At 39.9% G+C, this 15897-nt stretch overlaps 2 protein-coding genes across 2 annotated transcripts in view; one reads left to right on the top strand and one right to left on the bottom strand.

The window, feature by feature from the left end:
• Positions 1-15897, bottom strand: part of ANP32B (acidic nuclear phosphoprotein 32 family member B) — a 26245-nt gene that overhangs the window by 4945 nt on the left and 5403 nt on the right. The window contains exons 2-4 of the mRNA XM_006742916.3: positions 10274-10423; positions 6439-6561; positions 796-985 (exon numbers count right to left, since the gene is read on the bottom strand). Coding sequence (XP_006742979.1) covers positions 796-985; positions 6439-6561; positions 10274-10423 — 463 coding nt within the window. The remainder of the gene's footprint in view (positions 1-795; positions 986-6438; positions 6562-10273; positions 10424-15897) is intronic.
• Positions 6065-15897, top strand: part of HEMGN (hemogen) — a 60589-nt gene continuing 50756 nt past the window's right edge. Inside the window, exon 1 of the mRNA XM_081803257.1 lies at positions 6065-6072. The gene's annotated coding sequence lies outside the window, so the exon portion shown is untranslated. The remainder of the gene's footprint in view (positions 6073-15897) is intronic.

Raw genomic sequence — 15897 nt, 5'->3', positions numbered from 1 at the left:
AAAGAAAAGGTATTTAAACTAATGCTTCAAATACAGTAATACCACAAATTCCAGCAACATCAGGAATTCTAGGAGTAACTTTTCTTCGTGCTGACTTTTGTGAAAACTGATCGTTCTGCTTCCTCTAAGCCACTAGAAAGGCAAGAAACTATTTATCCTGAGTGGCTCAGAGTCAGTGAGTCACGGTGCAAGGAGAGCACAAGCTCATCAGAAAAGCGATTTTATTTACATTTGGATATAATGGACATGTACCTAGTATCTACGAAGTGCTAGGCCTTGTGAATAAAGATGAAAAAGACCATTCCTACCCAAGAAGATCATCATAGCATAGCTGAAAGGGACAAGAATAGCAGAGAGTGACAGGTTATGAAAGAGGTAAGCGAGGAGCTGCTTTAGCAGGCACAAGGAACCTAACCTAGCTCATGGGCATCAGGAAATGCAATCTGGGAGTGTTGACAAAGCTGAGTTTGTAAGGATTAAGTCAGACAGTAACCAAGAAAGGGGAGTAACGAATAAGGCAGGGAGACACGAGATGATGGTCCTCTTAGTAAACGGAAACCACAAATATTTCAATGTGTGAGGGCACAGTCTCCAAATTCAAGGCTAACCATTTTTATTTTGAATCATTTGAAGGCTTCAATGTCCTAAGATTAAATAGAGGTTCCAGTTCCAAATTTAATGGAAATGTCTATACACATGGATAGTCATTACTGTTCTCAATAGCAAGAATATTCAATAGCTTATCATGACCTTTGATAGGCAGAATTAGGTTCACTGCATGTTACACCCACTTACCTTCATCCTCCTCTTCTTCATCCACACCATCCACCTCAGCATCTGAGTCAGGGGCTTCCCGATCCTCCCGATCATAGCCATCCAGGTAGGTCAGCTGGGGCAGGAGCTTGAAGACACTCTCTCGGTAGTCATTCAGGTTAGTAACCTCACAGTTAAACAGATCCAGGCTTTTCAGATATTCCAACTTTTTCTGAAGAAAAGGATTAAGAAACAAAATTCCTAAACCAAAGGAACACAAGCAACAAAACCCATCTCCCGAAGAGGTAAAATTCTAGGCTCTGTATTCATTTAGCTGCTACCAACTCAGCTTTATACACAGGAAAACATTTCAAGTCCTTTGCAACCTTTATAATAATAGGTCACTAGATCTTAGATTCTATAATCTACCTTCTACATCTACCTTCTCAGAGAACTTTCTTTTTCTGGCAACATTAGTAGTTTTAAGAAAAATGAATTTGAAAAAATATTTATTAAAACTGAATCTTCTCACAGTATGAGACAATTCAAACAGAATTTTAATAAATTTGGTTCCAAACTACGTTTTAATGTTCAAGTAATCAAATGGCCAACAAGAACTTGCTGGATATCAAGCCTAGTCTTCAAAGCTCTGGGGTGGCAGGATGGGAAAAAAAATTCATTCAATTAATCAATGCAATCAATCTTGAAGTACTTGAGATTTCTATTCAAAGACAAAGATGTGAAACACTAGAGAATGGCATATAATAAAGCAAGAAGTGTAGTGATACGGTTATTCTCCAGGAAGAGAGGAGTCAGTACAGGCTGGGGAAAAGGAAGGGGCACTCAAGAGTTGAAACTTCAGAAGGAGAGAAATACTCTTTTTTTAATTTGGGGGAAAGGATCAAGACCATTACCAGACCTTTCTGATATAAATTTCTTCTGACTTTACCAGACCCTGAAATTTTGTTGCAATACCTCATTTGTTTAGAACTTTGGTTTAATCTACCTAAAATACAGAATACAAAAGAGTTGGTATCTAAAAGCTTGGGCTGAGGAAGGTTTTCTGAGTAGCCAAAGTGGGTAAGAAAATGTCCATGTATTTTACTCAGAGATTCATTTGTTATTACAATTGTGTACTAGTATTTCAATCCCAGCTCTTGTAAGTTGTAACTAAGGGTGAAGGGAGACACTGGGAGGGCAGAGGTAGTATATTACAGGCAAGTAGGAGAGAGCAGCAGGAAGTCACAGCAGACCCTCTCAGGAAGGAGAAGAGGGGCAAGTGTTTAAAAAGGAAACACAAAACATCAAGTAGTATGTAGCCTTGTGCCCTCTAGAATAGGGCCAATAAGCCTGGAGGGCATAGGACACATAGCTTCATAAATGTCACTTTTAAGCGTTCTGAATCAGGAGAAAAAGCTTGGTATTCTCTGAGAAAGTAGTACTAAAACAAACAAAGAGGATCTCTGCATGAAGTTGCAAAAAATAAACACTGTTCAAAGGCTTTGATGCTTTATTGGGAAAACTATTTCAACATTCACAAGCACCCAGAAAGAAATGCAGATGAAAAAAACCTTGTCTTCAGGACTTGAGGTATCTTAGTGATTCAGGACAGTTAGAAAATGATTTAAAAATCTTTACCCTAAAGCAGGGCTTGGCAAAAGACGACTGGTCCATCCTGGCCCACTGCCTGTTTCTGTAAAATAAGTTTTATTCTAACATAGCCACTTCATTTGTTTATGTACTATGTACAGCTTCTTTCGTGCTAGAATAATGGCAAAAGTGAGTAGCTACGACAGACCATATCGTCTACAAAGCCTAAAACATCTATGTGGTCCTGCAGAGGAAGGGTTGCTGACCCCTGCACTTACAGAATCTTCATCTTCCTGGTCAAAGAAGAGGTTCCCACACTTGTTTTATTTTCACTGAGCAGCCCTTGGGAACAGAGAGCCAAGCAGGGAACACAGAGCAGGGTTACAGCAACAGGCAAATGCACTCCTCAAAACACCAATGTACAATGATCCAAGAGTCTGGGGATCAAATAATGTGCTTATGTAAGTTAGTCCCCTGAGGTCTTAAGAAAGCTGTCCCCAGCCCTTCTAATCATAGGGAGAGCTGCTTTTATGTTGTGTAGCTTTCAGATTAGGTTCCCCACTGGGCAGGCGCTGACCTCCAAAAGCCCAGGTAGGACTTCTTGCCAAAGAGGGAAAAAATGTTGAAATACCACCCCAGACAACTAGCTGGCGACCCTGGGAACTCTTTTCTCTTCCACAGAAGGTTGTCTCTATATCAGCTAAGATACGACCACAAGTAAATTTAGGCAGCTTTCCCAAAGTCTAAAAATTCATCACTCAAGGAAATGAGCCATTTACTTCTCAAAATTATTCCCTAGGAACAGATGCACAAAAATGCATACAACCCCTGATCTTTCACACTCTACAGTGCCTCAAGCCCCTTCTCTAGTTCCATCTCCTGTCACAGTACACAGGACCTCCAAGGCCCACCTATTTCTGAAACTCCATGAATCTGTGAGATTTCGGCTACTTCCTGAGAAAAGAACCCATTATGAATAAATCAAACATGCCAAACAGTAGGCTAGAAAATGAAGTGAAAGCAAATAAACAACAAAATTCCAAGCAACTGTAGTACTCTAGAACTGTTTAAAGTAATAAAATTGTGCTTTAAGGCCAAAATATACTACCCACAGATTATTCAGGACCCCAATGTAATGTGTAAATACTGCTAAAAAAAAAAAACAAAACCCCAAAACCAAAAAAAAACAAGAAACAAACCAAAAAAAACGCCCAAAAATCAGAATGCTACCACACCAGAAATGTGGCCTAAAACTAATAGGCTAGCCATAATACACATTAAACATTTTATTAACAATAATTTTGCTTGCCTTCTTAGAATTTAGAAGGGCTTTGGGGGATGGTTTGGATGGCCCAGGTCTCTTAAAAAAGGTGTCCAAGGAAGTTTGAATTGATGCCTTCTTTGTCTCTCGATTAATATCCCTGTAGCAAGCAGAGGCATTCACAATCATTGCAATGACTGTAAGAACTGGGCTCAAAGTAGACGGTGTTCAAAATGTACGTGGTTAATGAGGATGAGGATGGTGTTCCCACTGAAGAATACTTTCAGAAGACAAAATGGACCCAACATTCCCCCCCCTTCACCTTCTCCTACAGTTTTATTTTATTCCAAGATATAACTTCAGGAGACCTACCTAGCACCCCCAGGCATCTGAACAGCAAGTTCAGGAGAATAGTGAGAGGTCAAGCCTTTCCAGATGGCCCTGGGTGTGTAGCACTGTGGCTCTGTTACTGGCCTAGCCAGGTGTGTGACTCTGGACAAGGGATTCAGACTCTCCCAAGCCTCAGCTTCCTCATGCATAAAACAAGGGCCATGTTATTTCTTATTCTCTTTGTAGAAATGTTTTTTGAGGATTACTTATGAAATAGCATACATAAAGCATCTACTACAGTGTATGGTACATAGCAGATCCTCCAAAAATGGTAAATACAATGATTATTTCCCACTCTTCACTGTTCTAGGGTACACAGACTTTCACTGCCTCCAAAGGGCCCTCATACATCACTGACCAGGTCAGTTAACGCCCCCAAAAAAACAACTCCCATATAACATTTGCTTCTGCTCTGCCTCTGTGTGCTAGGACATAGACAAAGGCTTCTGGTGAAACACCAAAGAGGACTGGGGTTGACACAAGAATTAGGCAACAGCCAGTGATCCAGCAATGGGAGGGTACTGCGTGGCACTCTGTTCTAGAAAAAAGGGGTTCTTATGCTCACAGCGACCCTGAATCGACAGACCTATCATAGACACATAAACAATAAAGAAAGGTTCAGGGTAGCCTGTCTAGCTGGGAGACACCAGCACTCAATTTAGTGCTCCTGTTGGAATTCCCAGTTTAATGTCAATTCGGGTATGGAATAAATACGAAGGCAAAAAGAACAGGTCCCAAAGGCAGTGGAAAGAATGGTAGCTGGATTTGAATCTCTACTTTGCCATTTATCCTGTAGCCACTGAGTAATTATTTAAGCTCTCGGAACTTGGTTTCCTCATCTCTAAAAGGGGGACAGTTCACTTTTCTCTGGGTTACAGGAGGATACAATGGGCCAATGTTAATGTCCTTGAATACAGCAAAACTCACTAATGTTTGTTTTGACAGGAAATGGGGATTGGGTTAGAGGAAATGAACAGAACTAGTAAAAAGCAAGCAGCCCAAGTTATCTGGGTGTACCTATAATGGAACAAAGGGGCAAATTCAAGAAGCAAAGGTGAGAAACAGGCTCCCAGCATTTGAGAAATAGGAGCTAAACGTGGTCCACTGAATGAAACATAAAAATAAAGGGACTCAATAAAAGGTGATTTAACCTATATTGGAGCAGAGGCTTAATTATTGATTAGGAGGAAAAAGATGCTATAACTCTGGCAGGAAGTCCTCTTTGTTAAAAGAAGTCACAATTTAACTCTATCTTCCCTTGAAATATCGACAGAGCATTCTGTACAAGTTAGGTGAAACCCAAATATTTTAATGTACTGTGACACCAGAATAGATAACGATAGTAGAGAAAGATGCCTTATCCTCTTGGGTTTTGCTCTTCTGGATCCTGAGACCACTCAATATCTGCTTGCAAAACCCTCTCCCAATTAATGTTTGCGAGATAAGTCAAATGGAAACACTGACTTCATGTATATGTAAAAACAGAAAGAAACCGTAAGTTTCTTTGGATAGTGTGAAACAAGTTGGGAGTTCCATTAGCTTATTAAAATGGAATTCCGTCTCAAAGCCAAATTTACAGAATGTCATATTTAGACAAATCAGTCACTTAACAATCTTGAATTCATAGCACTTTCCAGGTGGCAGCCACACAGAACAGCCTGGGAGGCTGCCCCACACTTTACATTAACCTGTCCCTCCAGCTCTTTTCTGCCCTACAACTTCCACGTGGACTGGACCCCCATTAGCACAGCTTCCCAACTTACAGAGCAAAGTTAAGTGCATTACCTTATTTTATTCTGAGAACTCCTAAGTAAAGTAAGACAAAGCTTATTATCCTCCCTGCTTCATAAGTGAGGAAACTGAGGCCCAGAGAGAAGAAGCAATTTGCCCAAGGTCACACAGTAAGCCTGTAACCCAACTGGCACTTAACTTTTTACAGCTTATCCCATTATGAAGACTGAGGATTTTGGGGTTCCCATGCAAAACTTAAGGCAACAGTGATCCAGCTGGGGCACAAGATCAATTAGAAGACCTAAAACTAACTGGAGCTGTCCTTGGACTGTTCATCTGCAATTCAGGTATGCCATCCAGTATGAACAGCTTTTTCTGTAAAAGTATGAAAGTATAGAATAGCCTGGCCAGTTTGAGAAAAAAAATTTAAGATAAATATTTAAGTCTATGGTCAATATATGAAAGTTAAAAAGGACAAAAAAAGAAAAGAATTCCCCTTTGAAGGAAACCACCACAGTATCAGGCAGGGAGAGCAAAGTCACAGGAACACATAACTAGAGAGGCCCTGATCTTTAAAACTTCTATAGAAAGTATTATAATAAAAACCACCACCTTCTTAATCAATTATTATTTCCAAGCATTTCCCTCACTATAAGAAATATGAAAATGAAAATGACCAGTAAGTCCTGGTTTCCAAGTTCTCACTTACTTACCAAAGGTTCCAAGGTGCTGATATCTTTCAGTTTATTTCCACTTAAGTTTAGATGTGTAAGATTTGGAAGTTTTTCTGCTAACATGTCCAGACCTCCAAAGATTCTATTGTCACTGAGCTCAAGCTGCAAGAGAATATACAACATATACACAAATACACAGAGAAACACTTATCACTAAGGTGTTGTAAGTAGCAAATACAATTCTTAAATACTTATCAAGATCAAATAATCTCTGTTCCTATTAGGGTATGTTTGTTCATTTTGTTTGATTAAAACCAGATAAGTAGTTTACAGATCCCAAGAACATTTCAGGGGAGGAGAAACAGGATGGATAAGAGTTGCATTTCCTTAACCAGCTGCTAATAGTTTGCTCAAGATCTGGCCCCTAACATCTGTGAATCCGTTTTCTTTTTTTTTTTTTTTTAAAGATTTTATTTATTTATTCATGAGAGACAGAGAGAGAGAGAGAGAGAGAGAGGCAGAGGGAGAAGCAGGCTCCCAAGGAGCAGGGAGCCCGATGCGGGACTCGATCCCAGGACCCTGGGATCACGACCTGAGCCGAAGGCAGACGCCCAACCATCTGAGCCACCCAGGCGCCCTGTGAATCCGTTTTCTAACCTAAAAAGTGGGTCAAGACAAATTAGAATTCTTTGAGAAGTTGCAATGGTCTATACCTGCCAGGAAGGGTAAATGGTCTGTGCATTCTAAGCAGCTTATTCCTCGTGCCAAACAAAGCTCACTATGCCCACTTGAAACCTGTTCTGGTTCTGTATAGTTCTGACACACTGGAAGGTTCTCTACCTGGAAGCCACCAGAGAGTGTTGCTCCAAAGGCTAAGGGAAGGGAATAGGTCCCAAAGCAAGCCCTTAAAGAAGCTCCATGACCTCAGGAAAGTGAGTGGGGAAACAGCTTCAGGGTTGCTGAAACCAACTCCCCAGAGGCCCTTTCTTGCATAAAGCCGGCACCAGCCTTTATGAGAACCTACTCTAATTTCTTAGTGGCAGGTCAAGTAGCACAGCAAATGGTGTGCCAATGAAGGAATGAGCCTTCACGGAGGAATTAGAATCTGAAGTGAAAAGAAATTGGAGCCGGAAAAATTAGACAGTAGAGCATATAATTCAAACTCTTCATTTTGCAGATGAAAAAACTCAGGCCACAGAACTGGTTTCAATTCTCTAGTTTAAGCGCAACAACAATGCCAGCCAAATCTAACTCTTACACAGTATTTAAGTGCCAGGCACTGTTCAAAACACTAGAAATATATGAGCTTATTTGCTCTTACAACAACCCTATGCGGTAGGTAGAATTATTACCTGCATTTACAGATGGGGACAATGAACTGTAACTCTATGACTTGCCCTAGATCACACAACAGTTACAGAGGTGACCAAGGACTTGAAGCCAGGCAGACTAGCTTCAGAAAAATTCGCCCTTCCCACTATGCTATGTACTCAGAATAGCATGAAAACTTCATGTAGTTTAGTCTTTAGCATGCAATGAAATGAACTACATGATGCAGAACAGAGGAACTTTTATTTATTTATTTATTTTTAGAACAGAGGAACTTTTAAAAACTTGCATATTTGTTGAAAGAATGAGTTTAAAAAACAACTTAAGTACTATTTAGGTGTTACTAAATATTTCAGAAGAGGAAACAAAACATTTCAAAATATTTTTTTCCTTCCCATGGGATATTCCAAATTATCTAGTCATGCTCTAGATTTATAAATACAAGTCTATGGGCGTCTGGGTCGCCCAGTTGGTTTAAGTGTCTGCCTCTGGCTCAGGTCATGATCCCAGGGTCCTGGGATGGAGCCGGAGTCAGGGCCCCTGCTCAGCAGGGAGTCTGCTTCTCCGTCTTCTTCTGCCCCTCCCCCAGCCCGTGCTCTCTCACTCTTCTCTCAAATAAAAAATCCTTTTAGAAAAAATACAAGTCTATCAATCAAGACTCAAGTGTTAGCTTTATTGAGATTTCAGTAAATCAAAACAAAAACAGAGACCACTTCCCATTTCCCTTGATTGGTTAGACTATCACACATATATAATATTCTTATCCTTTCAACATGAATATCTTAGGGCAGAGAGATAGCAAGGCAATCTGCCAAAGCATTTAATGGCATATTTATTTTGAAATGAAATCAATGTGTAAATTTAGGAAACCTGTGATATTTACACACTAAAAATTCTTTCAGAATTCTGTTTCTTTTTAAAAAAAAAAATCTATGCTCTAGGGTAGGAAGAAAATAAAGTCTGTATCAGTTGTGAGAACGTCTTATCTGCCTTTAAGTTTGATTTGTAGATCTCTCCACTCCTCCCTAACTCTGCAAATAAGTGATTAACAAGGCTTCAGAAGGATTTGATATAGCCTTTATATAGATGGTCACGGATTCACTTCTCTCCTATGTCTGATAGTACAGACCATAGTAAATCAGGAACATGTATCAGGATGCTAGGAAAACAGAACGCGAAATACACTAGGATCATACTAGCATCAAGTTTATGCAGATACATGCTAGAAAGCCATCAGTTGTTTAATGGGTTAATCAGAGCTCCCAGTGTCACCAATAACCATGTAAATATAAAAGGTTTACACTTGAACCTCTAAAGTAGATGCTTAGCAGAAGAAAGGGAACAATATACTAATTTAAATATAACAGGATTATTCTGACAGGAAGATAAGTTACCTGAAACTCATGAGGGCTGCCTAAGCATTTATTACCTAAATAAGGCTATGAATTAAAAAAGCTTCTGGTTTTTAATTCATGTACTTAACCCATAACCATCTCCTCTCAGAACTCAAGCAAGCTACAGAACAGCCTACCTGCATTTTGCCTAAATCTGATTACAGATTTCTAAGTGTACCTTTAGATAAAAGTTCTGCTTAAATTCCCTAATAAAGTGAACACCAAAGCAGTGGAAAAGTCTGCAATACTTACACATACTTTTCATTATGTAATAGAAAAAGTACTGGTTTAGGAAATAGGAGATACGGGCTCTAGCTCTGGCTCTAGTGCTAACTTCTTTTGTAGGTGGCTTTAGGCAAATCACTGTACCTTTCTGGGTCTATTGCTATGCCTATAAAGCAAGGGACTAGGCTGGAAGATTCGAGCAAAGTTTCTTCCAATTTGACATTCTGGAGCTCCGAGACAGTTACATGTGCAAGGACATGAGAACACATTTTTCTTGAGGGTTTTTAATTGGTAGTGTGGAGGGTGATTTATAATTAGACCAATAAAGTACTAACAATAAGCCATCAGCTAGGATGGAAAATATAGCTTTGTTACAATGAATTCTTGCAGTCACAACCACACTTTAAACTTTCTAGTCATTAAGAATTACACAATGGGTTTGAATTATCATAGACTACACATCTGAAAAGTCTTTACTGAAACTCACCCTTAACCAACAAACATAAAACATGAAGAGTGGGAGGCACCTGTGGTTCCTAAACCAGAGCATACCAAGAAAAAAACACAACTAACATTATAACATATAGCAATTAACCAGCAATAGCTTAGTCACAAAATAATTACTTTTCATAACTACTATTTATTGAGCATCCAACATGTATTATTTCTAAACATCACAGCAGTTGTGTAAGGCTGGGTGGTATCACCAGTTTACAGGTGAGGAAATTGAGCCTTAGAGAGATTAAGTAACCTGTAGAAGATCATCCATCCGGGAACTGGTGGAGCTGGAATTCAATCCCATATATGCCCAGGTCCAAAGGCCACTTGCTTTCTGCTACACTAACTGCTTCCTTACAGGTAAAATCATGTATGCTTCCCCTTCTCAGGATGTTCTCTCTTTTACTGCTAAAGAAAAAAGTACTTACCTTTTTCAATTTAGGTAGTTTGGGGAGATTTGAAACTGAAATCAAGCCTACATTTATTAAACTGAGGAACTCTAAGTTCACAAATTCAGCTGTTAAGCCCTCAATTTTCCCATCATTTGATTTGCAATTATCCAGGACAAGCTCTCGAACCTGTGGATGACAAAGGGGAAAAAGGAAAAAATAAGCTTTCAGAACCATACATAAAACAAAGAACAAAGCAAAACCTACAACCATAAACACCCAGCAAAAACATCCACATACAGGGCCAGCCTCTACTTAGACCTAGATTACAGTTATAAATAAATGAAAAATGATTAAGCCTTTAGTAACAGTATGCTAATAGATATCAAGGATGGGATTTTACACCATGGTATAAAGATTTAAACTCTTTACTTTCCAGAGACAGAATCAGAGTTCTTAAAATATAAGTGAAGAAACTATACCCCCTTATTCCTTTTCCCAAGTCTGTTCCCCAAGAGGGGGGCTTTAACTATAAAAGCAGAGAAAACACCTCCCGCCCCCATCCCACTGGCTGAGTCTCTCTCAAGGCCCAGGGGACTGACACAAGAAAAAGGAAAACTTTACTTTTCCTATCAAATCCCTGAGAGATTTTGGCAACAGTATACATTTCCACTTTTGGTTTTATTAATCTTCACTAAGATTATCTTGATAATCAGAAGGGGTCAAGATGCAAGAGGCCTTATTAATTCAAAACAAAGATCAATCTGGGTTACATGTGAAAGATATTTCCAGGGGAGAAAACTGTTAAATTAGGTTCCTTTTTCAGGCCATAAAATCTCCTTTGTGGGTCCTGAAATTCAGAATTCCAATCCATCCAAGGGTATCACATCTGAAGATTTTATTTGTGTTTATTATTTTAAAGTAAGATCTACACTCAGCATGGGGCTTGAACTCTTGAACCCAAGATCAAGAGTCATATGCTCTACTGACTGAGCCAACCAGGCGCCCCACAATTTTAAATACTGATCAATTAATAAACAGTCTACTGTGTATCTACCATGCTAATCCCTACTTCCATTCTTGCTCTGTGGTTGACTCTGAAACTTGCAACTTTTTAACAAATTTTGGGCAATTTACAGTGATGCAAATTAGAGCTAACGGCCAAAGGCACTCTTGCAGTAAATCTACTATGTTAAATAGCATTAATCAAGCATGTATATGGAAGGGAGACCCTCATAGTTCTAAAATGAGAATATGAGCTAATGTTTTCATTCTCCCATACAAAATCCAAGGATACTACTCTAGTAATTGTTACCATTACGGAGAATTTGCTCTTTATTCTTTGCACCACCACACCCTCCCCCATTTACAGAGAAGGAAACAGATTTAGAGTCAGTGATATCCACACCACCACAACTTCTCACTTGCTTCTTCACTACTTCTCACTACCCTGTCTACTTCCTCCTCTTAAGCCCTGGTTACAGTTAGGATACATGCAGGCCAATTACACCTTTTACTTCTTTCCTTCCTTCATTCCACATTCCTTTACACACCTCTGCCGTTTTCCCCTTTTCTGCAGAAAATCACATCTGAAATCTTAAGGTGTCAAGTGAGGAGGGGTGGGCTCTATAAACAGATGCCCAAGGTCTTATCCTGGCTCTGCCACTTACAACCTGTGTGACCTCAGAAAAGTCACGTAACCTCTCTGTGCCTCAGTTCCTCATCTGTGAAGGGGCGATAATAGCATTCATGGCATGGAGTTGCAGAGGAGTAGCACCTGGGACATACTAAATGCTAAAAAAAAGTAACCTCTGGGGAAAGTGATGAGGGGAACAACAGGGACCTCTGCTGTTTATTCATATCTGTACTGAGCTTTTTATAAGCATGTATTTCTTTTGTATTTTAAAAAAAAAGTACAACCAACAAACCATAAAAATAAAGTCAACCAGGGGCACCTGGGTGGCTCAGTCGTTAAGCGTCTGCCTTTGGCTCAGGTCATGATCCCAGCGTCCTGGGATCGAGCCCTACATTGGGCTCCCTGCTCAGCCAGGAGCCTGCTTCTCCCTCTCCCGCTCTCCCTGCTTGTGTTCCCTCTCTAGCTGTCTTTCTCTGTGTCAAATAAATAAAATCTTAAAAATAAATAAATAAAGTCAACTGTAATTGCCCACACATCTAATATAGCAATACAACTAAAAGTTCTCATTTGGTTCGGGGGATTTTCTATGACTGTAGCTCACAGAGAATCCAAATTATTATACAGAATGACACTAATATGCCAAAACCCAAGTGAGGAGGGACTAGAGTTAGCCATATTGCCTCCCAGCTCACTGGGAGAAATCACCTCTTGGGTATTTCTTTCAACTGGTAAAATTCCACTGTAACTAGGGTCATCAAAAACCACCATAAAGGGGTGCCAGGGTGGCTCAGTCGGTTAAGCAGGTGCCTTTGGCTCAGGTCATGATCCCAGTCTCCTGGGATCGAGCCCCCATCAGGCTCCTTGCCCAGTGGGGAGTCTGCTTCTCCCTCTCCTCCTGCTTGTGCTTGCTCTCTCCCTCTAATTAATAAATAAAATCTTAACAAAAAACTACCATAAAGATTCAAATGTGAACTAAAACAGGTTTGCTGAACCAACAGCAGAATAGGAATTAAGAGGAAGGAATTGGAAGGGGAAAAAAAGGTGTTAAATGGTTCAGATCTGCAGGTTTAGTTGCTGGGTATGGAAGATGATGGAGGGGAAGCTGAAGTCTGGCTTAGAGACATGGGAGCCATGTAGCTAGATGGAAATAAGTAGGGAACTGCTTTCTGAGGGGCAGATGTAATGAATACTATGAGGGATATTGAGTTTAAGGTTCCCTTGGGATGTCTGGGTCCAAGTATCTCCAGACAACTGGACATGTGGTCTGGGGTGCAGAGGAGGGTTGTCAGTTCTGTATTTGGAGTCATCAGGGCAGAAAAAAAGAGTGGAAGGATGGAATCCCTAAGAAGAGGACCAAGGACAGAACCCTGGGGAATGTGCAAAAAAGACTGAGAAGAATCGGGAGTGGTACCAATGGTGAAGCACTGGTTTCAAACACCTCTAAAGGCTTCTGAAATAAGGCCCAAGAAGTTATTGAGGAAAGAATTGAAAAAAATTAGAAAACAACTTCAAATGCCCATCAACAAGGGACTCATTTCCAGGATACACTGTGGGATGAAAAATGTGCAGAACAGATTCACTTTCTTATATATACAGAAAATCTCTCAGGAAGAGAAAGTGAGTGGCTGGGAGACCTTCCTATATAACCTTACTTAGCGGGCACCTGGGTGGCTCAGTCGGTTAAGCGTCTGCCTTTGGCTCAGCCTGTGATCTCAGAGTCCTGGGATCAAGTCCCGTGTCAGGCTCCCTGCTCAGTGGGGAGTCTGCTTCTCCTTCTGCCCACCCCCCACTCATGCTCTCTCTCTCAAATAAATAAAATCTTTAAAAAATCTTATTTAGCATTTCAATGATGATAATATTAATCTATTAAAGGAATAAAGGTTTAAAAAGTCACCACTAGACTTCAAGCTTCATGATGGGCAAGGTCATGTCTGTTTCAGTCACCCCTACACCCCAGTATGAGAAAGAGTTTTCACAACTGTTAAATGATGAAAACTGGTCACAGGCTTGTCAGAGTACTGCCTATGGGTTTGTCAGGATTGTAGGGGATTGAGTAGATGCAGCAATAGAAAACTTGGATATAAAAGAGAACCTCTTTCTGATCACAAGCATTATCACATCAATGCAAGAAGTACGTTTGCCACTGTTAATATTTTGGTATATTAGCTCAGTCTTTGTATATTTCATATATAGGTGAGATAAAACTCTCTTAGCATACTTTAACAACTCGAGTATTTTTAATGGCTACAGAAATTAGAGTATATGGATATACCACAAATTACAATCCTCCCTGTTGAATATATTTCCAATTTTCCCTTTTATAAATAATGGCATGATATCTTTTTACACAAAACTTCTGTAATCAGGATTCTTTCCTCACAATCGATTGCTAGGTGAAAGAATAGAGACATTTGAGTCAGTTATTGAGTTCCGAGTTCTTTATCTAAAATGGCAACCAACCCTTGTTATTTTTGTGACCTTTCTTAATATACGGAAATTTTAGGTATTTGCATTAATTTATCGTTTTCTCAAGGATACCGTTTTTACCTTGAGAAAGAAAAAAAACCACCCCGAAGAAACATGGACAAAAAACAGACAAGCCAAAAAAAAAAAACACAACAGATCACATTAAAAAAGTTGATGTGCAACTACAACAATAAAAGCTGCATATTAAAAATGAGATAAATCATCTGCTATGGAGAAAGCCAGGATGGATACAGGTATAGGTGAGTTTATAAGTGGGAGAGCAAGAAGTTCAGGGAATGCGCACCTGAGACCTTTAAATTTTCTCCACGAGTAGGAGGTAACAGAATTCACTGGGGTGAATCAGGCAGAGGACTGTATGGCTCAGCAGAGAAGGCATGCCCCTTGCCTTTTCCAGGAAGGCTGAAGTAGTAGTAAAGAAACCTGGCACCCCCCGGAACAAAGAGCCAGAGGCACAGTAAGAGGATAAGCCCCTGGGGAAAATGTACAGAACAGAGTGGGACTTACTGAAGAAAGCAGAGACCACAGGGTTCCACTTGGGGCTGTGCCCGAGGACAAGAGGTCTGGAAAGCCAACCCTCAGCAGGCTTCTTCTAGCCCGTATAAAGTTCTAAACAGGAGCACGTGAAAGGTGTTTGCTCTCAGGCACTGGGTCAGCAGCATTTGAGAAAACTAAGCCTTCCCCCTGCCCTATTCCTTGCTATGGAGGGACCCTGACTTGCTTGCAAGGGATAGAACTGTGGGAGAGGGGACAGAGGGCAGCGAGTTGGGGGTACATAACCCCGTGGCCTCCCAATCTAGTCCCAGAATAAATGAGGGATTCTAATCAAGAAAAAATGGCCCCAGTTTCTCCTTCTTATGTTCCAAATCCTCACAGAGCTACTATCTAAAGGAGGTAAGGTTGGGCAGGCATTTGTACATTTGTGTGTACAACTCAGGGAGCTATTTAGTCCAAGAAAAAGTTAGCTGGCCTTCTGCTTGAAGACAGTTTAACTTTAGAGACCAAATTTACTCTTCATCCTTCATTTTCCAATTAAACTAGATTTTTTTCCAAATATGAATTCAAGGTAAATACTTAAAAACTAAAAATAATCCATATTATTTCCTATTTAACTCTTGTTTTTGTTTTCTGCAACTATCAGAAAAGCAATACTATTTTCTACTACTTTTTAACCGAAAAATCTGAGAAATATACTGTAGTCAAGTTATGGAGATTGGTGCTAAGGGCCACAGACAAAAATCAAGCAATTTTCCTTTCATCCTCTCCAACTTGCTCTCACTTTCCACTCCCCTGGCTACTCAAATCAATTTTACCTAACTGGTTTGGAACTGGTTGCGTGATTTTCCCCAATTAGAATGGTTATAATTGTTATAAGAGAGGGGGAAATGTATGGAGGAATTATAGATCATTTTGAATTATCAATTCCTTTAGTTAAATTAGAAAAGTAATACATGGTTATTGCAGTAAGTGAAATAATCCAAAAATGTAGAAAAAGCAACTCCTGCCATCTTTGTCAATTTTCATTCTTTTTTTTTTTTTTTTT

Source organism: Leptonychotes weddellii, chromosome 14 (assembly GCF_054177405.1).
Source record: "Leptonychotes weddellii isolate Sample4059 chromosome 14, ASM5417740v2, whole genome shotgun sequence".
Classification (NCBI taxonomy): Eukaryota; Metazoa; Chordata; class Mammalia; order Carnivora; family Phocidae; genus Leptonychotes; species Leptonychotes weddellii.
Note: the sequence above shows the minus strand (reverse complement) of the source record. Positions and strands in the feature narration are given on the sequence as shown.